A 23,386-nucleotide genomic window follows, 5' to 3' on the forward strand; every position below is an offset into this window, starting at 1 on the left:
TATTAAATCCTACAACCCAGGGAGGCTTCCCTCTCAATATTTAACGACTTCTCTTTTCCCTACCTGTTATTGATTTCATCTCAAAGAAAACACCCCAGGGACCATAGGCAAAATACCATGGATCTGGTTTTAAAAGATTTGCTGGGATTAGAAAATAGCCCGACTGGAATGGACCATAAAGAGCTAATGTGGAGACCCCTCTAATGGCCATGTGCGGCCATTCTCTTGATCACAGTGCCTTTTGGACGAGAGACAGATGCAGGAAGAAGGGCTGGAGTGTTAAAAACTTACAGATAAAGGGCTTCACACTGCTGTGGATGTGCTTGTGTTGTTTGAGGCCCGATGAAGTGGCAAACGTTTTGCCACACTCAGGGCAAGCGTGGGCCCGGGCACCAACGTGCTGAGAGCGAATGTGCCGCTGAAGGTTGCTAGGGTCCGTGAAAACCTGCTAGGAAATGAGTACTGATTAATCGAGAAACTTAATTCAAGGACACAATAAAGAAGACCAGGAATGACTCAAGAAAGAATTTGGTTTATGTGTTTTGTTTTCGTTTATTTTTACCCCCGAAGACCAAAAGTCTAGGGAATGGACTGTAAGTCATTTAGCTCTATATCCTTAGCATGAAGTGTCCATTGGTATCAGCTGAACGAAATAATTAATGACATTATTAGAACATATTGGGGCCTTTTTTATCCTAATTACAAGTGATTGGAGTTGAATAATAAAATGCTGGTCATGACATTATTAAAATGGTATGCTATTTTCATCCTTTAAATAAAAGACACAATCTGTACAAAATTGGGGAGCTTTTGACTAAAGTATCACAAATCCATCCAAGGAGTTCCCCTCGCTTAAATTCTAACACTGTATTTCAGTAAATTACCATTAAGCAAAAAATCATTCCTTTGGACACTTTCCTAACAAACAAAAAAAATGAAGAAAAGAAAAGCCACCAATACATCTGGGAGCAAAACATCTCTAAAGATGATTTCAAATGTCACAATTTTCATGAGAAAAGTTATTCAAATATTACGAAAAGTTTTTGCAAATTGAAATCAACTTTCATGACATCAGGATATCTTTTAGTTAACTGAGAGACATGAAAATTAAATGATAATTAATTAAATCAATCATCGTTCCTGTAATGGTCAAGGTGAAGTGCATTCATTTCACCCTTCCATTGTTCTGCAACTGGGCACTAAGGAACTATACCTTTAATTATAATTAAGTTTAATTAGAATTTATGGTGGGGATCTGGGTGGGAAAATCTGCAAATGTGGAAGTCTCCCATTCTTTCTGAATAGGCATTCAGAAACTTTATGTGACTTCCTCACAAATTGCTATTAAAATAAATCAGTAATGTGCATTGGATAAAATTTTCATTCTCCGTAAGGCTATAAAACAGCCTCATGCTGGCAAGCCAGTAGCGGAACCAGGAATTTACCGTGGATGTCTGACACCTAGTTCTGGAACTCACCATTAAGCCTCACTTCCTCCCTTACAAAAATAAAACGATACCCACTAAGTGTTTTTATACACTGCACTAATGCCTTTTAGCATACAGCACTCAGTCTACTTTTCTCAAGATATTTATAGTTTCCCCTCTCAAGGCTTGTTTTTATATATCGTAGCAAGTGATAGATTAAGAGAGAGCAGGATGACAGAGAGCCAAGTAGTCTACAAATTCACTGTACCTTGGCACAATTTTCACATTCATAGTGCTTTCCACTGTCATGTGACATCTGGTGGCGAATTAAATTGGACTTCCAGTTAAATGCCTTGGGACACTGATCACACTTGTATTCCCTCTCTTCAGTATGTGACAACATGTGTTTCTCCAGGCTGTTAAGAGAACAATTAACTTAATAAAGACACGGTGACAAAGAATACATTCATACACAGAAGGTCATTTTATTACCAGTCCAACTGGCAATTACAGAAATAAGAAGGAAAAGTTGTTGAGGTGAGGAGGAAGAAAGAAAGGAAATAGGCTTGCAACAGACAGAAGTACACTTTATGTTTCCTAGACTGTCTCCCACTAATGCAGAGAAGTGCCCCTGTTGTTAGGAAATAAATCTGCTACAGCTAGCAGGGACCAGTTGCCAATTTAGGGGCATGATAAACAAGTAGCTATTTGTCAAGCCTGGAGCCACTACACAATTCTGACAGTAACACATATTGCTAACACCCACTTAAATACAAAGACTCAAACAGAAAATGTTAAGAAAATGCTTAAGAACATGCAAGCAGGTATTCTATGTGATGTATATAACCTCTAGATTCAAAAAAGTACTTTTGTTTTCAGCCATGTCACCATATGGAAAGTGAGCTATAAGCTACCTATTCAATAAGCAACATAACCCTGGGATAGATGAATGGACAAGCAGATGGACTGATGGATGAATAGGTCTGTGTATAGATGTAAAGGTATAAATATTGTATATATAGAAAAATATGAATATATGTATTAATGTTGGAGAATAGAAAAGTGTGTAATATTTTAAGTGAATGAAATCTTAAAGACCCTCAAAAGAAAAACATCAGAAGTTTCTCACATAGTTTCTCTGTTTTAAAACTTAGAATATTTTTTCCTTCTCAATTGTTTTTCCCCTTCTCTGAAATTGTATATGAAATCTGCATGAATACAATAAAAATAAATATTATAGATAATGGATTAGTGTGGTATTCAGAAGGAGTTTGCAATATTTTTGCTAATTAAATACATAAGCACATAACACAGACTACCCCCACATAAAGTCACCAGCGCTCCATGGAGAAAGAGCCTGTTTTCAAATTTGAATAACAAAATATACAAGAAGGGCCTTGAACATGTTGTTATGGCAAAGAGCAACAAAGTTATAGATCATGTCAAAAGAATTAGGGTGCCAACTTGAAGCGATGCTCAACTGAACATATATGAGAAAATTTAAGCATCAATAATAATAATCTCATCTTTTAACAATATCAATATTAAAAAAAAAAACACAAACAGAACATCACTGGTCATCCTTGGAAGCTGCTGGGAAGCCAGATAAGTATTCTGAAAACTGATCAATAAAAGGAAAAAAACTCATCTACAGGCCCTATGTGAACTGTACCTCAGGATGAGCAAATAAAGAATGAGGGGGAGATTCACTGTATGTAATTAATCCAGATAATGAATAAAGAAAGAATGATAGAACTAAAACATTCATTTTGCAGCCCCTAAAGAATGAATGAATCTAGGCAATTCATTATGTACCTCCTGATAGAAATAAGTAATACCAGGAATGAGGTATTCTTCCTAAAACTTTGAACCTGTATGTGATCAAGGCTTGGGATATAACTCAATTTATAGGAAATAGGGGGCTGGAGAAAGATGCTCAACAACTCCAAGGAGATACAATCAGCAGAATTCAGACTGGAGGAAATGCTACAGGAAAACCCGCTCAGTTTCCTCTATAAATAAATTGTAATGAGAAAGAGAGAATAAATGAGAATGAGAGAACAGAAGAGAAACAGACAAACTACTGACTTTAACTGGGGAACCTATAAATTGAAAGAGATATGAGTAGCATGTCAGCCTGTTGCAATGATGAGGCTTATTTTGATCTTAATTCAAACAAATACTAACAAGCATGAGATACTGGGGGAATTTGAACACTGACCAAATACTTTATAATATTGAGGAATTATTATTCTTTAAGTGTATGTTGAACTTATGCTTTAAAGAGTCCTTACTTTCTACAGAGACATAATGAACTATTTATGAATAAAATGATTTAATATCCAGAATTTGTTTCAAACAATCCAAAAGGAGTATAGCTGAGACAAGATTGGCCTTGTGTGATACTGAAACTGAGTATATGGGGTTTATTATATCATCCTCTTTAGTTTTGTATGTATTTTAAACTTTCATAAGAAAAAGTTACTTTAAAAAACTCAACAACAAAAAAACTACCAAGCATACATACACACTGTCTCTTCCATGTTTCATTTCTCTGTGAGATGGCCACTGTAAGTGTGAGTGTCAGGTAAGACCTCTGTGCACCTAGAATACATTATCCAGGGGATATGTAGACTGAGTGTGTGAGGGTGTGTGAAAAATGAAATGCCCTTCCTCATATCTTGATAAATTAGAAACACCTTTCTCCTACTTCTTTCTCTTCCTCAGCTTCCTCCCTACAATTTTTTTTTTCATATTGGCACACAAACTCATTTTTCCTGCCCCATGAGTCAGTCGAGCTGGAAGTGCTATTCTATTTGAGCACAAGTGGCGATATCTCTGTGAACAAAAGGTACCAGGAGAGTACAGGTGTGTGGAGTCACAAGAAAGGCCCTATCTTTATCTACGCTACATAATCCTCTGTTTGTTACAGAAGTTGAAATGTTAGTGAGTGAGTTAGGAGAGAGATATCCACAACTACAGGTAACATTGAACTGAGTCAGGGACATCTTCCAAAATCACTGTACAGATTGCTATTCTCACTGTTGTCCTTTACAACCCATGAAGGCATGCCACTTTATGACAAACATTATACCCTAATGTGTATGTCAAATCATTAGCTCTAGAATCCAGCAGTAAACGAATGGCCTGTAGAGTCTTACTCCTGGTTCCCTAACTCCCAGGGTAGGATATAGCTTTAAGAGGACAGTAAATGGCACATGGGGGGCGAAGGGGAGAGAAATAGCAAAGCAAGGGGAATTTTCCTTTCTTTGCTTCTTCTAATTTAGCATAAAATCCATATTGTTTCATGGAATTGTCATCTATCAAGTAACAAATGATGGAATTAAAAAGCAAATGTGTGCGGCTTTCATAAGCATAGAAGCAATCCAGTCAGTCATTACTGAGACTTCACTTTTCATAGGATTTTATCCCAATTCAGAAAGCTTGTATCCCAAGTTATAGAAGTCTTTCTGGTTCTTTCCATGTTTTGTGTATCAACCTTTTTTTTTTTTTTTATCTTTTTAGGGGTGGGAAGATAGCGTTCTTTTCTCACCATTTTTACAAAAAAGATACAGAACAGAATAACAGATCATGTCAAGAAAAGATTTTTCTCTTGTTTCAAGTATAAAAAACAACAACAATACAGCATTCCATAAAGTGGAAATATTTAAAGAATGTAGGTTCCACACAAGACTAAATTATATAACCAATTATATATATAACCATTATTATATATAATTTATATAACTAAATTATATAACCTCCACACCAGGTTTCATAATGACATGCTATATCCATCTGACTGAGCTACCAAAAAGTGAATTTTGAGGGCTCATCCAGTGCCAGATAATTAGGTTTCCTTATTGTTTTCCACTGACAGTGGGTTTTGGCATTAAGCAGAGTTAACTAAGGCTTAATCTTTCTTAACTGAGGCTTAGTCAGAGTTCCAAGCTTTCTCCCCGTAAGAAGTATTGCTATGCCCTTCTAGTAGGAAATAGAAATTACATTTTAGTGTTTAGTCTGTCCATTTTTGTTTTATAATGCTGACCTTTATTTTTTATAATGAAATTATAGGAAGTAGACTCAATCTCTGGCATCAGAGATATTGCTTTGCAGTAGAAATACGTGTTTTATCCACTGGAATTTATTATTTGCATTCTGTTTTCTAATTTGGACACAATTATATTTTAGAGACATGCTGCAACATTTTTTGAATTACCAATCCATGTTTTAACAAACATACTGTATAACAGATTTAATCTCTTTGCGAATTTATGTCAAGCAGTAAAGATGAGTTTAAAGTGTACTGGGAAAGCCCTCTTATTCCCCAAAATATTTTCTCTCTAATAACTAAAATAAGTCTGAGTTTTCAAAGCTAGAGATTCATTCTTTTGATTCAGTTTCCTCAAGGACTGACTTATGCTTGATGCTTTTTTAGTCATTTATGCATGAAAATGAATGACTGTTATATGAAATCGTTTCCTATAAGAGGTCTCCCCAGAGAAGAAGGTGCGGGCAATCAATGGAGGTGAAAAGGAGAGGGAAAGGGAAACATTAAGGAAAGAAAGGAAACAAAGTGATAAAGTGAAAGAAGAGGAGTGCCCAAGACAAACGGAGTAATTCATACTCTTGAATAAGTCCCATTAATATACCACCATACTCATTTAAATACAATGGTGTTATGGTCACTTGAAATTCTGATTATGGGTTCCAAGGATCATTTTCTCATTTAAAAGCAAAAGAATGAATACAATTATTAGCACTGTTCATGGACCAAGGCAAAAACCATTAGGTAGAAACAAACAAACAAAAAATCTATTAGCTGGTTATATACATCTCTGATCTGAGAAACCATTTTGTAGCATAATTATCAGAAAGTTCCTTAGAGGGTGGGTTCCAGGGTTCTTGTTTTCTTAATATAAATGAAAAATATTCTTGAATGAAATTCAAAAGGCTATAAACGTGTATATGTGATTAAAATGGGGTTTTCATTTTGGTGAAAATAGAATTAAAGAATTATTTCATTTTAGATCATGTTCATTTGTTTCCTTTGGGAAATTCAACATTTTCTCCACTGAGCATGCTTTTCTTATTCTTTTATGTATGTGCAGTTTAAATAGTTGAAACGAAATCCATGGGTTACACGGATCTATCAAAAGACCATCCTTAAATGAGTAGCAGAAGAGATCTTTTTTTATCATCTAAATGTTTCTAGAGGTAGCTTTACTGATTAGCATATGATTACTGTAATTAGCATCATAGCTATTCCAAGCAGTCCGAGTCTTCCTCTAAGTTATATTTTATGGCAATGTTAAGCTGGCAGTAACATTGCTTAAATAAAAACAAACATTATCTATCTGGTATCCAAATAACTCATTCCAACTTCATTGTAAATATTTTACAGATGAGAATTTCCCGAGAAAGGCGATTTCCAAACATGTACTAACACACTTATCAGGTTCATTGCGGTTCCAAAACTTCCCATCTGCATAAATTCTGAAAGTTCAGCATAAGAACATTTTATCACAGAATAAATAAATATGTTTTGTAGTGCAACATGCCATTTCTAACCTTTGCAAATCGGGAAAAACTTGGTCACATTCCTTACACTCCTGGATTGCGTGTATCTCTCGGAGATCATTTTCACTTTCAAGTTTTTGTTGAAAGTCCTCTTCCACCATTGAAAAGGCTGAGTGAGGGGTGCTGCACGGGAACTTCTGGTGATCTGCTAGTTCAGCCTTGGACTCAAAGAGCTGGTCACAATCCTCACAGCGATATTGCCGTTCTTCTGTGAATATAATTCCAGTGTCACTAAAATTGGGAGATCAGGACGTGCCACCACAACCCAGCAGGTATTATGGTATTAGGAAAGACATCGTAAAAATTACTTGATTTTCATTTCCACCACTTTAATTTTAATGTAGAGTAGAGATAGCAAGAAAGGCAGGACAGAGCCTAGAACAATAACATAAGTGATTACTGTGGCTACAGTATAGACTTCCTATCAGATAAAACCCTTCCAGGATTTAATATTCATGGGATATTAAAAGTAGCAATGACCACTTACTGAGCAGCATTTATTTCCTCAGTCTCATACATGGATTACTGATATTCCTGAAAACCTGATTATAAGGAATCATATGTCATATTTTAATTCCAATTTTTAGATGAGGGTATTGAAGCTCAGAGAAGTTCAATAACCAGTCAGGGATTCTACAGCTAGGTGGTTGTGCCAGAATTTGAGCCCATCACTGTTCCACACACTTCTCACTGTGGGGACTGAGACATACAGTCCCCATTTGAGCCATGCTTAATTAAGCCTGGTTAATATCAGCAAACTTGAAATACTTCATCACATTCACCATGATATATAATGGGACACAGGATGTTTTTAGGATTTGTTTAGGCTCATTTAATGTTGCCCCAGGGTCAGTGTCCATTGGTATGGCCTTGTTAAATAGCAAACATAACGTGAATTTGCACTTTAAATCAGTGAGATAAATAAAGGGTAGTAATGGGGACTGGCAACAACAAGGTTAGAACGTGTCAGGGAGTGATGGTATTATTTCTATTCTTTCCACTTGAATAGCATTTAGTCCACTCATGAGGCCATACAACTAGACCCAGATCACACAGATACTACCCCAGAAGTCTTGAAAATAGCTCACACTGCTGAAAGACACACAGAGCTACAACAGAAGACACAATTCCTGGTTTATAGACCCACAGTCAGGACCTATAGCCAGGTGTTCATTGACTGAATGTTTTTGAGGGAACAATTCAGTCACTACCTGAATGCTAGGCATTTTGCTGGAGAATTAATATGCAAGAAACTCAAGGGGACATGCATATGGACAGAGTGTGATATATTTTATGACAGGTGCATGCATAGGGCCTAAGGAAGTTCAGAGGAATGTGACTAATCCACTTATCTGAGGAGAGTTTCAGAAAATGTAATAAGCAAGAATCAGTCAGGTGAATTGGGATGAGGGTGGGCACTGCAGGCAGCAGAAACAACATGGACCAATGAAGGCAAGAAAGAGCATGGCGGGCTCCCGGAAGGCCAAGCTACAGTGAAGCATGACTGTTTTAGAGGGTGGGTGTTGGGGAGGAGTGGGAAATGGAGCTAGAGAGGGTAGCAGGTCACCAGGGGCTTTTTAGGTCCCTGCTAGGAAGGGAAGAGAAAGCCATGGAAAGCTGGAAAGCCCACGGAAACGGAAACGTGAGAAGCTAAGCAGACAGGTCTGCTGTAGTCTACAGAGTACTAGTACTAGTACTAGTTTAGAGTACTAGTTTAGTTTAAACTAAACAGTAACAGGGGACCAGGAAGGTAAAGACATTAGGATGCAGATGATTAAGGAAGAAGGAGGCATTCTAAAATAAATCACCTCAGCTCTAAAGACAGGTCTCTCAATGAGATTAAATAGGTAATGAAAACATTTCCTATTGTCTGTTACACTATCCACATATTTAAGATCTACATTTAGAAACTTAGCCAGCAGTCTGAACACAAACAGAACCTTCAAGCTACATAATAAGTGGGAAAGGCCTAGGTTTTAAAGACAGCAAGACCTTGTTTTGAATGCTGACTCTACCACTTTCTAGTCATGTGGTCTTTGCCACTGTAGCCTCAGTCTTCCTATCTGTATAATGGAAATAATTCCTTTCCTACAGGTTTGATCTATGTGTAAAGATTAAATGAGATAATAAATGGAAAGCATATAATAGCTAGCGCATAATGTGTACAATGAAAATGTTTTATTCTCTCTTTCCTCAGAAACATTAAATCCTAGAAGTATAAAATACAAACCACCATTTAAACATCACATATACTATATATGGTATATGTTACTGTGAAAACAAAAGGCAACTGATGGGTTCAAAGGTATTGTAAAGGAAGGTAATGTATGAAAGGCAGCCCAGAAAGAACAGTCACTTCTCTTTAGGCCTTTTAGAATAGTAAACTAATCACTGAAGTTTCCAAAAATAATTGTTTGAAAACCTTTTTTTTGATCTAACATTCACTAATGAAAGATGTCTTATACCAAACAAAGCCCAGATTACATTTTTTACCATCTAAGCACTTCCTGCTGTCCCAGAGCCCTTTTGGGGCAGACTTCCCATCACGTTCAAACTCTACCAGGCTCATCGACAACACGTTTTTGTTTTGTTTTTTAAACCATTTGCTTGCCAGAGTTTCTAAGAAGAACACAATTTCCAAAAGGCTCCCCCAAATACAACTGGTATAATCTACAAAGAGGTGGAACGCAGCTCAGCCAAAGGAAAAATGTTCAAGTAAAGAGGCAGCAAAGAGTTGGCGATCCTCCCGAGGAGCCACAGAAGCAGAGGCTGAGGTTCTCCCGGGCTGCGGGAGGGTGGGAGGTGGCACGATCTCCATCCTCAGCAAAGGTGGATGGCTTAACCCTTCCCAGTGACCCTTCCAACCACAAAAGACACTCTAAAGACACCACTGAGATTAGGTTGAACTAAATCACATTATATTAGGAGAGAGAACTAGGAAAGAGAAAGTATCAAATTATCATCCCAAGGATACAAATCAATACCAGAAGAATTTTTTTCCTAATCTCCTCTAAACATACAATATTAGTAATTATAATTCATTTTGATACCTCTTCCTTTGATTTAGAATAGGTATCTGGCGAATATAAATTCCTCTGGTTGCAAAATTTCCTCACTGTACTCTCCCAAATCCCACACCACCTCCTATCCTCTCCCCTATGATCATGCTGGCTAGCATTTTGCTCAAGTAGAAACATTTTTCCCAGTAATAGAATATTAGATGGGAGAAACTTCCCCTAGATTTACAAAGCTCAAAAGCAAGCTCCCCAGAATGACTTTTGTATAATGAAAGGACTCTCACCGTTGTCGGAGGCATTGGTAAAAGGTTTAACTATGTGATGTCCCAGTCTAAATACTCAAAATTCACCCTGCCTGCGTGGCTCAGTGGTTGAGCATTGATCTATGAACCAGGAGGTCACGGTTTCATTCCCCATCAGGGCACATGCCTGGGTTTCGGGCTTGATCCCCAGCAGGGGATGTGCAAGAGGCAACATATCAATGATTCCCTCTCATCATTGATGTTTCTCTCTCTCTCTCTCTCTCTCTCTCTCTCTCTCTCTCTCTCTCTCTCTCTCTCTCTCTCTCTCTCCCTCTCCCTTCATCTCTAAAATCAGTAAAAAATATATTTTTTAAAAAGAAAAATAAATAAATAATAAGTAAGTAAATATTCCAAATTCCCTTTGACCTCCATTTCAGGAAAAAATCTCTGCTTACTTTAGCTTCACAGTAATATTACCCAGACAGCAAAACCAAGAAAGAAGCCACTTCAAGAGAAGGAATATGATAACACTGACACTGAATAGCCAGGAAAACCAATGAACACCAAGGCGGATGGACCCTTTTGGATGCTCCGTCAGTCTCCCAAAGAGGGCAATGCAGATGGGGGCCTGGGCCACACTCACCGTGGATATCCGGCGCCATAGTTTCATGGGGATAGTCTTCACTCTTCATGAACAGCAGGAGCTCCTCTCCCGGCGCGATGTCTGCGACTACTCGATAAAATATCTTCACGAGACCGACAAAGGGTGGGGTGGGAAGAAAGAACACTAAGAAAAGGCCAGATAGACACTAAGATGTCTGTACATTTTCTCAGACCTTACCAAAAATACTCATTTTGTGTTTTTGTAAAAAGACATGTGACTTCCCATGTTATAAACTGAAAATGAGCCCTCCACTGATAAATGGAAAGCTGTGACTTCCAAGCGAATCCACTAATCTTTTCCAAATCCGACTTCACAAATCAAATTTTCTTTATGCAAGGCTTGGTGTCACATATACCCTGTACAATGTTTCACACAGAACTTTTCCTTCTCTGAATTCCCCACTCTAGTGAACCACACACATACTCAGAGTTGAAAGCGTCTTGCATTAGCCAGCAATAGTCTAGCTAAGGGTGGCAAGGGGCACAATCACCTCCTTTGAGTATGTTCTCTCTCAAAAGTAGCACCTTCTCAACAAGGGATTTTTAAGGGAATAGTCTGGAAAGACATGCATGAAATAAAGAATGATGACAGCAAGATCTGTAGAAAACATAGTCAAAGGAGAACATTTTTGTTTTTCAAAATGTAATCCCCCTCTCACCAATCAGGACCTGCCCTCATGCCCTTGCTCCTGATCCCACTCTTTGAAAGCAGGCATTATGCCTTCAATAGATTAATTTACTGGGGTTTATTCCCTCTTACTTTCTGGCAAAATGTTGAGGAGAGGAAGGATTTAATAAACCCGTTAATGACTAACTAAAATGCAGTGGGGCGAGTGTGAAAAGAACTCTGACCTATAATTTCTAAGGGATGCCCACCTTCCCCCTAACCAGCTCTGTGACCTTAGACAAGTCATTGAACAATTTATTTGCCCCGACTTCAGGATTTTTTCCATTTATAAAAGCATTTAATTTGTGATAGATATAAACATAGAATCATTATGTTGCACAGTTTAATATAATGTTATATATCAGTTATATCTCAGTTAAAAAAGCATTTAATTGGGAAAATATTTAAGGTACTTATTTATTTTGCCATTAAAATGTTTATTCTAAGATTATTTATTAAACAACAATTTCGTAACTAGGTAGAGGTTACAGAAGAAAGAATGAAGTTATACAATTAACCGGTAAAAATTAGACCAATGACATTCACACACACACACACACACACACACACACACACACACACCAAAAACAATAGTGATAACAAAAAAATAAGGGTTCAATTCTGCTCAACCTCAATCCAATGGTGGAGAAAAATCACAACGCAAATTGGTACGCTCTTCTAAGAAATGGGAAGGGTTATGTTTAGAAGACATTGCTCTAATTATGGTTTCTTGCAGGATCATTTGATATTTCAAACTGAGAAGAGTAAATTAACATCTTATAAGGTCAACAGAAATGTGCGTCACTTTAGCTGTATTTATTTGTTTATCTTCTGAGAAGCAGAGGACATTAGACATCAGTACGTGCCTCTTTATTCCAGTAGGTGGCTCTAAAGGCCAATTGTTTATTTTTCTATAAAAAGACCAGAGCACAAAATTGTGCTAAATTCAAAAAAGAATAACTCAATGAGGAGTATTTTCTGCTTAGCTTCTTTCCTGTTGAAATAAAATCTTTTTTTTTTCATTCGCCCATAATTTAACCAGATGAATCTAGTTTATATAGAAAATAATGGCAAACATAAAATCTTGTATAATATGTTCTAATGTAACCTAAGATTTTATATATATATCCATAGACAGAATCCAGACTATCTTAGGAGAATTACCTGTCCTCTTTCTACAACAAACAAAACAAAACAGGGAATTTACCATCTATAGCTTATTAAACTTAATTAACCTTCCTAATTTTCTTTCTTTGGAGGAAGAAGAAGAGAAGAACAGTTCTGCTCAAAAAGTTACCAGATTAAAAAAAAAAACAATTAGTGTGCATTTGCTTTTTCCCCAAAACCTCCCAGTTAAATGCTTGTAAGTACCCTGTTCAACCTGGAGTTCTATTTCCCCTTAGAAAACAATGGACTTCTCTCAACAGTTTGAATCACCTCTTTTTTGGCATCTCTCAAAGGTTTAACTTATTAGCTTCCTTTCCAACAACATGTTGACATTTGAATTGTGACATATTAGAACTTTTCAGTGGCTTCTCGGAAATAGTGAGGTTAAAGAGACAATACCCTGCAAGACCGTAAAACAGAGCAGTTGTCTCTGTTGGGGAATGCTGCTTCGACACACATGCCAGGTCATTTTAAGAAACTATTATGATATCATTATTTCTTTGTAGTCCACTATTAATCATGTCTCTTTTAATTCCATTTTAGATTTACTGGTTCCAATGTGAACAGTCCAAGAAACAAAAAAAAAAAGAAATGATGGATACATTATAACTATATATTATAAAGACAATTCTCTTTGTGGGGACATAGATCACTATTGTAATTTCCCTTTAAGTGTCCAGATTGTCATGTGAAGAATATTGAGCACATAAAAAAAAAATAAAAGACACGGAAGAGTGTTGATGTTGGCTTTATTTACTGGAGGTAAAAGGTGACATTCCAGGCCATGAAAGGCAAGGCAAAGCAGAGTGGGTTTTAACTTCAGGGTGTTCTTTTCGATTTTAAGTGAATTTTTATGGTGCTCATGAAACTGAGGTTTGAAAAGAACTGGCAAGCTCCAGACGTAATGAGGGCAGATTCTGGGCTTCCTCACCCAGCAGTAAGAATGTGCCTCGGAGTCCCATCTACCACACCCTCACAAGTCTAGTGCTTTGTTTTCTTCAGGGTGCTGCTACCATTTGATATCTTCATTCTATCTCATCTCCGAGTATCTTACAGAGACTTGAGTGAAATTATGCTTTTCCTCCTATAATTACAATGGCCCAAGCATATAATTTGAATATTTAAATGCAGAGGTGTCTACATATAAAGTTAGTTTACGTGTTAGCAATAATAATGTACAGGCAGGCACTTGAGAAGTGAGGGGTGTGGTTGTAAAGAAAACAGAATGACAATTTGTTGCCTCAAAACAATTATGTGAGGGAATGCTGGAATGCAATCTGGGAGAAATCAAGCCACTAAGAAAATAAGATATCACCTTTATGCTTCTATGTTATAAAATAGGTGTTTCAGCAAATAAAAATATAATTCAGAGCAGAAGTGGATTATGTAGCTTTTCCTGCAGGTTTGTATATTAAGTATGCTTGACCATGCTTATAAAAATAAAATTATAATGTCTTTAAAATCACTGTAGCCTCAAAATCTCAGCTATATTGCAGTCCTATGAATTATATGTCATCTGACTTATGTATCTGAAGCAGAGACACTGCTAATATAACCTCTTTGGTTTTTGTGTTAGGGCAAAATGGAAGAAAATCAATTACTCTGTTAAATTCCATGAAAGAGTTAACAGGTCTCCTCTTCCATCAGGGGGTTTTATGGAAAAAGCTATATGGATCCAAAATAAAAATGTCCTGGATCTGGGATTTTGTGATGAATTCAACTCAAGTATATAAAGAGAGGCTCAAAAGTCTCAAAGACTTGGAAAGAGTTTGAATTGTTACAAATGAGTTGTTGCTTCATTGTTTTGCTGTATCTCTCTCATAATGTTCTATTAAAAGGAATATCTTAATCTCTCCCAATAGAAGGTGAAAGATAAGAGGAGTGGGGCCTTCTAGTAAGGCAATAGGGTTAGACAGGAATTCCATTTTGTAAAGGCATGATAAAATACTTTAAATACTGTTAAATATGATAAAATATTTTGACTCCTCTAGAGTTTTCTTTTTTGTTAGCTAATATCAAATTCCAGAAACACAACAAGTTATAAACATGGCTTACCTCTCCATGAATTTGAAACTTTTGAAAGTTGAGGTGGTCATTTCATTTTACCACAGGAAAAAACATTAATTATCCCAGTATCTTGCTAGATTCTTTTAATTGCTCCAGAAAGTTATATTTCTATTTTTAAAGTAAGGATATTATAGCTGCATCTCTGAATACTTGAATTGATAAGAATAAATATGTATAGTAAATGTTTTAATAGATCCTTTTGTGTTATTATATTTTAAAATTTTGCTAAAGTAGCATATGAATAAAATTGCTTAGTATTCTTTAAATTCTAAATCATTCAGATACTTGAAAAATAAAACTAGAAATCTCATAAATTATTCACTTTTACTACTGGTAAAAGTCACAATTTAAGGCATAAAGATAAAATTGTTCGTGTATATAGGCATTACTCTAAATATAATTGTTGTATTTAATTTATTTTAATCAAAATTTGAAACCAGTTCCAAATGCCAAAAGAATATCAATTCACTTAATATTCATAAAACTAAGCTAGGGATAAAAAGCAGTGATGATGAAAATTTGATTTAGCAACTTTTACATTTCCAAAAGGTATATTTTCAGACAATGTTATATACATAAGTATATATGGGCTAGGATATTTCATAAGTGACATATAAATGTGGCAAAGTACACATGTTGGGGGAATTAAAAAATTTGCATAAAATATTAGCAATCTCATATTTTATATATTAATATAATTGAGTATTTAATGGCATGTAATTGATTCTGATTATATATCATATAAATTGTATATAATTATATATTATATATTGTATATAATTACATATTATATATAGTTGAAATTTGAATTAAACATTTTATTGAATATCCATTTTCTTTTGCTATTTAAGTGCAAGAGGATAGCCTCTAAGGAGAGTAGGAACACGTAAGCATTCTGATAGGAAAGTTAACAGGCTATAAAAGTCTTTCAGATTCTGCTTTATACTGTCAGGCCTGTGCTCAACCTAATCCTCCATCAGATGGATGATGCTACTATTTGTATTTATAAATGGTAATAATGTGGGTTCTTGTTTATTATCCCATAAAATAGAGGAATCTAGAATCTGTCAGACCAGACTTGCTGTCTAGTTTGCTATGCTTGGATCGATTTAAAGTATTATGTTTGTACTATTGAAACAGAAGAAAAATTCAGTGCACAAGAGGCGAAACAAGAAAGGAAGAAAGCATATCATTTAGTTTTAAAAAGATGAACAAGGCCTCATTGTTATGAATCCTTGTTTATTTTTCCTGGTCAAGCACTGGAAGTTTTATTTATGCTTAATAGACTGCATTTGGCATGCCTAAAAATGACAGAAGTGTGAATTATGAATGACCTTCAACCTATTCAGGAAGTTGTAATAATTGAAATAATAGAGAAATGTACTCCCTGCAAAATTTGTACTGAGGGACAACTTTTTCAGACTACTGCTGTCTTTCCACTTTGAAGTTGACAGCTGACTTCTTCCTCTTTCAGCTCCCAACATCCAGCCTGAATGCTTTATTTTCTATAGCCTCATTCAAATTACCAGTCAGAAGACTAGGAAAAACTTTAACGTTTGGAGGTCAGGTGGGAGGGAGGTAGGGGACAGTTTGCATATGTGAACAAAGTCAACATTTGATATGAACACATCTGTCAGTCTCGGTGCTGCAGAGAGGTAACACCAGGTCTACAGAGACAATGTGTGCACATGTGCTGGCTTTAGGAAACATTGTCTGCACCCCGATCCACCCATAGCAATGTGGGAAACCCCAATTCAAAAGGGCAAAAGTGATGTCAACTTTTTAGCTTCCGGAAGAAAGACCCTTTTATACATTCTTAGCCTAATTAGTAAGAGATAACAAGAAGTGTCTTCAGCAGACAGAGAGTTGATGACAGAATACAAAGATATCTGTTCAACAGAATGGAGGCTTTATAATGCCCAAGCTTATTTCCTTAGTTTCTCCAAAGAGATGATATCCTATATTTTTCTTTAGGGTGACAGGCTAAACGGATAAATATCTGGTATTATCTGCTATATCTGATTCCAAAATGAAAAATATGCATTCACTGGTTATTTTCAGGACAAAAACATTGAAGGGCATGTCTCCTCCCCGCCTCCCCCCCCAACACACACACATTTTTAGCTCTTGTTAATAACATGAAGAGAAAGCCAAGTATAATTTATTGAATGAAATAAAACACAGAGAACTGACTGTTGACCCTAGTTTGCATAAATAGGGCAAGTGATAAAGGTCCCTTATTATACCTGGAGTCTACAGTGTACCCTGCCTGGAAGCCTTGCAAGTTACCCTTTAAATAATCTCTAAGGATCTCTCTACAGGTCCCTCAAGAAATATCCTTAGCCACCTGTCTTTAACGTAGCCATTTCCTCTGATCCTATGAAAACTGGTCACTCTAGATGGTTTCAGAATGTTTGGGATGAGTTCCATCATCACATGATAAGGAAGCTAACAATCATGTTTGGGGTTTTTACTAGGCTGGAGGCTTTTCTCATGCCCTTGACCAACAAGTTGTCCTCCTTGATGGCTCGTAAATGCCTTCTGAGGACCATCTTTTGGGCCACATTCCAGAAACAGCTGAGGTCTAGGATGGGTGTGAAGCTTTGAGATCCCCCTAAATGAAAGATGTTGTATACCATGCAAACACCAATTAGTTAAAATGTGCACAGAATACTTCAGTTTATCATGTTTTCCATTTATGTGGTCTGAGAATCTTAGTAAAACTCCTGGTCTGTGTAGCGTTATGGCAGTGCTGTGTCCTGGGCATTAGTATGTGAGGAAAACATTTTTTTGGGGGAAAAGGGGGTTGGAGGGAGACAGTGCTGTTTATTTTATCATGTAAATATCAAATGGCAAACCATGCCTGAGACAGCTTCATCTTCGGGCAAAGGAAGTAACCTATCAACTGGACAACATTCCCCCAAAGTCAGCTTGGGCATCGTTCACAAAGCCAGTCTCTCTCTGGGTATTGCCAGCTGGCATTCATCTTAAAACAGCAGAGCATAACTTTGGTATAAAAGTGCAACTTGACTTAAAAGCAGAGCAAAGAAAATGCCCAAAGCCAATAATAATTTTAACATCAAAGGAGGTCATTGAAAATGTGGACAGAAATCCTTGTAAAGGAAGAGCGCATTAACAAATTACCTGACGGTCCACGCACACATTTTTTGAAAGTGGAAAGAGACTAACAAATCACATTTTGCTTTTTGCATAGCTTACCCTCCCTTCTTCTTTGCATAAGTTGCATTCATTGAATGATGCAAGAAAACATATTTTTTTCTCAGTAAAAAGCCAAAGAAAATAAGTTGATAATTGAGCCCAGAATAAGCTTGCAGTAATAACATGACTCTAGTGTCACAGCGCTCTGATAAACCACGGGTGTGCACCGAAGGAGAGAGAAAGCGGGTGTGCCAATTCAGCCATGATTGTCCTGGAAGCAGTTAAAACTTTATAAGGTAAAGCACAAACGAGAACAATGCCTGTGCAGCTGAAATCACTGTAGAATCTTGCTGCTGTTCATTAACCACAAGAAAGCTGGCAGAATCTCCTAAGTGAATTCCAACCTGGTATTCTCTGAGGGGCACTCATTCTTCTGTATCTTATTTCTTCAAAATAGACATCAGGCATTAGATAATCTCTTATCGACACATTTCTTTTTATTCAGAGTGAAAAGCAGACCTCTCTTATTCTACTTACAAAATACCAGCTGTCAGGGGCCCATTTAAAAATGAAAGGACTTATCACCTTGTGTAAATGACAAGATTAATAATGTCTTGGGTTTCTGAGAACTTTATTCCACTTGTAGACCATGTTAGGGCAGGCCAGGAGTTTGAATGAAATCATGTTCCTTCCTATGACGCAGAATACATACACCCATATAAAATGTTACCCCAGGACACACACCCAGATCATTCTAATTATCATGAGTGGAAAGGCAGGTCTTGCTCAAGTCTAAAAGGTCAACTTACATGAATTGTGTCTTAGTGATCTGTCTGATTAGAGCCAATACGAAGAAGTATTAGAGGAAAACTTGTATCCAGAGAGCTATGCCACAAGTACACAAAGCTTATGAACACATCATAAATGAAAACTGGCACTGTTTGAGGTGGACAAGGGGTCTATGGGCCATCTTTGATTTAGGTGAAGGATATAGAAATGTGGAGATATTAGGAAACTCATCAAAGGGAGAGGCAGGAGCAGGGTGACACGGAATATAAAGGTGTGCTACATCCATCCCTCAAATTGGTTGGTAAAAGTAAGATATCCACAAGATGTCAAAGGAAAGGCCATCAAAATATTAAGAATTAAAAAACAAAACACCCCTCAGTGAATCATCTAGCTGTTTGGCCTACTTGGCCTTTAGCACGTGGATGCTTCCAGAAGTAAATAAAACCTCTGAATAATTAATAAACCAGGTTCATGCTTCCTCTGCCTGTTTGGTTCTCTTGAAGACTGTCCTGGAAAGAGCTTTCGTCATCCAACTCTCTGCTCTTGCTCCTGCCCTGCTCTAACTCTCAGTGCCAGTGCTTGCTCCTGAAAGCAACCAGGGACCATTCGAGGTCATTATAATGTAAAACTATTGAAGCATTGTCTGTTTCAGTAAAATGTTCTAACTAGATTCTGTGTGACAAGCAGTCTAGCGATGTAGCACCATACAGAAACTTTAAGGAATAAGAGAAAAAACATCATTAGGACTTCAGGGATAAAGACCCTTAAGTGTGTTTAATGTATCTACACGTTTACGACTTGAGTGTGATTATGGTCTTAATTTACTAGTATCTTTGGTGTGGCCCTCTGTTACAAAGATAAATTACTATAGTCAATACAATATTTTCAGGTGGGAATACGGATATCAATTAGAAACTGAAGCTACTTTAAAATTATGGTTTAGCAGTTACGCCAGTGTTTTCATAATTTGCATCTCTAAAAAACATCGCTGCAGTAATTTTGAAAATATGAAATGAGAGAGATCTAAAAACAATAAATTGAGTCTTTCTAGGCAGTATTGTCAAGAAAAAAACAACTTCCACAAAGATAACTCTGGTTTGAAAAAAAAATAGTAAGAGAACTCACAGAAATCTATTGGAAAATTTAAACTCAGAAAAAAATCCCCTCTAATAAAATCTCATACAGAGGTATTAGAAAAATGTTAATTGAATGGCCTTTGTTTTTATGATACAAAACAGATTACATCTTTTACCAACTTTACTTGAAAATCAAAATCCATGCTGTTTCTAAGTCCCTTCTTCACCACCACCCCCCAACCCGACAAATCAAATATGGGTGTCATCCAATATACATATTCTACCTGTCCCACTATTATAAAACTATATTATTATATTAGCAAGCACATTTATTCTTTTTTGTAGAACTCCTCCACATTATGATAAAACATTCAAACTGATTAAACTTGATCATTAACATTGATCAAGTATTGTTAGAAATCTGCATCTTTGCAAAGTAAACTCTAATTTACATTATCTTATTTTGTTCAGGGTCATCTTTTTCTGTCTTTTATAGATACCTTGATTACTACAGTGGTTAGACTGCAGTTGAAAGAGTCACGGAAATTCTTCTTGTTTATAGTCCAGGACTTATACCTGTCATGTTACTCAAATTCATCTTATGAATTTGAGCTCTACCTAAGAATCAGAGCAAAGAGAAACAGTGTTTACAATTTCTTGCAGATTGCTTCCTTGCTTCATTTGCTTTCATGTTGTACAGGTGAGTTGGTGTTGTTCATGTTTAATAATTACTCCTGACCCAGGGTCTCTCTTTATATCTGGATAGTAACTAATATCTCACACAATGGGGGTGTCCATGATGAGTTGTGCTTATTCACCAGTTGGCAGCTCCTATTCCTCATGGAAGAGAGCGAAAAAACAGACCTAGGGAATCTCTTCAGTCAGCTCTTTTATCATTGTACCTAGTCTAACATTCACATTTCAAAGCTGTCTGGAATTGCTCGTCTTAATTGGCCGTTAGAAATATGCATACATGCTTATAAGATGAATAGGTTTATAAAATATGCACACACTATTTGGATATCTGTTCTCTTTTGTCTTGTCCACTGAGCTAAGTGTGATTGTATGCTTCTATGCCTATCACACAAATCTGACTTTTACCTCTGCCTTTTCTCTCGTTTTCTCTGGGTGAATTTACTTGACCATGTAATGTCAATTTCACAATTATGTTAACTGATATGCACTCTGTTACCATCTTAGATATCTGCCAGCATAACACATAAGTTTAAAATGAGTACCTACAGAAATAATAGGTATGTGTTTAATATTAGCCTTTTATGGTTTCCCTGATGAACCAATTTCTCTGGTTCTTCAGTTAAAAAAAAAAAGTAAACATGCTATTCATTAAAGTATGAAACCTACATATTTTCTTTTGAAAGCAATGCATTTTACAATGTGCACCTCAAAAGAGACAATGTTAAAATTATAAATACCTACTCTAAAAAGCAATCTAATTAAGGTTAGAAACAGCAAAAATGGTTTCCTCATTTCATGTAATCAAAATTCCCAATGACAAGAGTATATTTATTGTAAAATATTAGACACATAAATAATAAATGAAAAAATGAATTGGGCACAAGTTCGAATCTTCAATCACCTTTTCATTGATCCTGCAAAAGTTTTATCTGTCTAAGGAAATAGCCCTATTGTCAGTAAATGTGGATAGCAAGTCATTATTATGATATAATTCTATTATTTCATCTTACAGCTGCTTTTTGAGCTCCTTCAGTTCCTTTTTTAAGGAAACACAGCACACACTCATTTACAACGCCTATGTATTTCCCACATCTACAAATAGTGGGTGCTCAAAAAATGTTTGCTGTTGATGGTCACAATAACTCATATGACGGACTTGGGATATTTTCTGCTCACAATCAATAGCTAATTTAATAATGTTTTCCTTTGTCAATAATGCCTCTTGTTTTCTTACGGCAAAGGGAAAAAAACAATTGATTGGTTTAGTATTTTTTATATATGTTGAAGATTTTTAAACGATTCCCATTTAAACCTAATTTTACAATTTACTACCTCTTATACAGTTTAGTCAGTAAAAATTATCTGATAGTTGGTAAAATGCCAAAGAATAATCTCATAATGATGATTGAAACAGAGTCTTAGACTATATGACGCTAGCATTACTTAACAGCTTTCAATTGAAAACATCTAATTTAAACTTTTCTTTTTCTTGGTGGTGATTTCCATAGGAGATTTGCCAAGCAACCATTTTAATATGGTCTTTGAAACAAAATTTGATTTAGGTAACCATTGGGTTAAAAGTTATAAATAATGATAACATAATTAAATTCTAACTCAACGATGTTTATAAAACAAAAATTAACAGGCTGAACTTTTTGTTGTTTTAGGTACTGTCATACTCAGTTACAACATTCATAACCTAACTTTATAGAGTGCAAAATATGTTTCATGATATTTTCATGATCTTATTTCATAGTTATTATTATTAAAGTTAAGCTCATTGCATGGCCCTCCATAAAACAATTTCCAGCAGAGATATTTTTAAACTTTTCACATGTGCAAAAAAATAGTATTTTGGTTAATCTAAAAGTGCTCCTCACTTATAATTAGGCAAGTAAATATAAAATGCATAATCAGATAATTTCACATATAGAGCATACAGATAAATCTATCTACTATTTCTAATAAAATCTACATAATATTCCAAGTATATCACTTCCAATTTCTGCATAAATTCAGTGTTCTTGATTAGCTCAATACTTTCTATGAATGTCTCCCTGTTATGATGGTAAAGAATAAAAGGTAAAGAATAGCTAGCCACAATTAGTCCTCAGTTTTCAAATCATTCAATCCCACTCCGAAAACAAGAACATTTATGAAGTTTACTGATACAAAGTGAATGAACTACCCCAAAAAAGTAGTAGTGAAAGAAAAGTCCTGAAAGTGACTTTATTCTGCATCTTACTTATATTTGTGCATTACCTTTCACCATATCAACAAACAGGCCACAAGGGTCTACTGCAGCTCACTGTTATTTTTATTCTTCAGGCTTCACTGATACTTTAGTGTTCTCAAAGAAAGACAAGAAAATCTTTACAACATACCTGGTCATTTATCTGGCATGCAACGAGGTTGTGCTGATCATAACAGCCAGCGAACCTGATGTACTTGAGCCAGCTTCCTACATCTGGTTCACTAGCATCTATGCAGAACTTCACATTGCAAAACTCGTCTAAGATCTAGAAGGAAGAAGATGAGAACAATCAATTTCTACATCAGTTCATTTATTAGAAGGGTTATCTGCTTGAAAACATTTTATTCAATATATATTCCTCTTTTGAATCTTTAAAAGAAAAAACTCAGCATTAATATAAATAAAGGAAGAATGTTATCTTAAAAGTGACAAAGTACTGTTTTTTAAAGGAGCAAAGCAATTGTGAATTATTACAAAAAATTTAATTGATTTTAAAGATGCTTGTTTCCTTGTTATGCATGAATGAGTGCTATTGACTTAATTTTACCCAATGTGATTTTTTACAAAAAATACTGAACGATG

At 35.9% G+C, this 23,386-nt stretch overlaps 1 protein-coding gene across 5 annotated transcripts in view; it reads right to left on the bottom strand.

Moving 5' to 3' along the window:
• The window catches only part of MECOM (MDS1 and EVI1 complex locus), a 61,192-nt gene extending 38,129 nt beyond the window's left edge, over positions 1-23,063 (bottom strand). For 2 of the 5 annotated variants that reach the window (XM_054713712.1, XM_028146569.2), the window contains exons 1-5: positions 22,935-23,063; positions 10,910-11,012; positions 6,999-7,215; positions 1,696-1,843; positions 292-445 (exon numbers count right to left, since the gene is read on the bottom strand). In XM_054713712.1, the coding sequence (XP_054569687.1) occupies positions 292-445; positions 1,696-1,843; positions 6,999-7,215; positions 10,910-10,958 (568 nt within the window). In that variant the 5' untranslated portion in view covers positions 10,959-11,012; positions 22,935-23,063. Of the gene's footprint in view, positions 1-291; positions 449-1,695; positions 1,844-6,998; positions 7,216-10,909; positions 11,013-22,934 lie in introns of those variants that run through there. The other 3 variants (XM_054713710.1, XM_028146577.2, XM_028146570.2) reach the window with 3 other exon arrangements.
• Positions 23,064-23,386: the final 323 nt, after the last annotated feature.

The sequence above is a fragment of the Eptesicus fuscus genome, chromosome 3, assembly GCF_027574615.1.
Source record: "Eptesicus fuscus isolate TK198812 chromosome 3, DD_ASM_mEF_20220401, whole genome shotgun sequence".
Taxonomy (NCBI): Eukaryota; Metazoa; Chordata; class Mammalia; order Chiroptera; family Vespertilionidae; genus Eptesicus; species Eptesicus fuscus.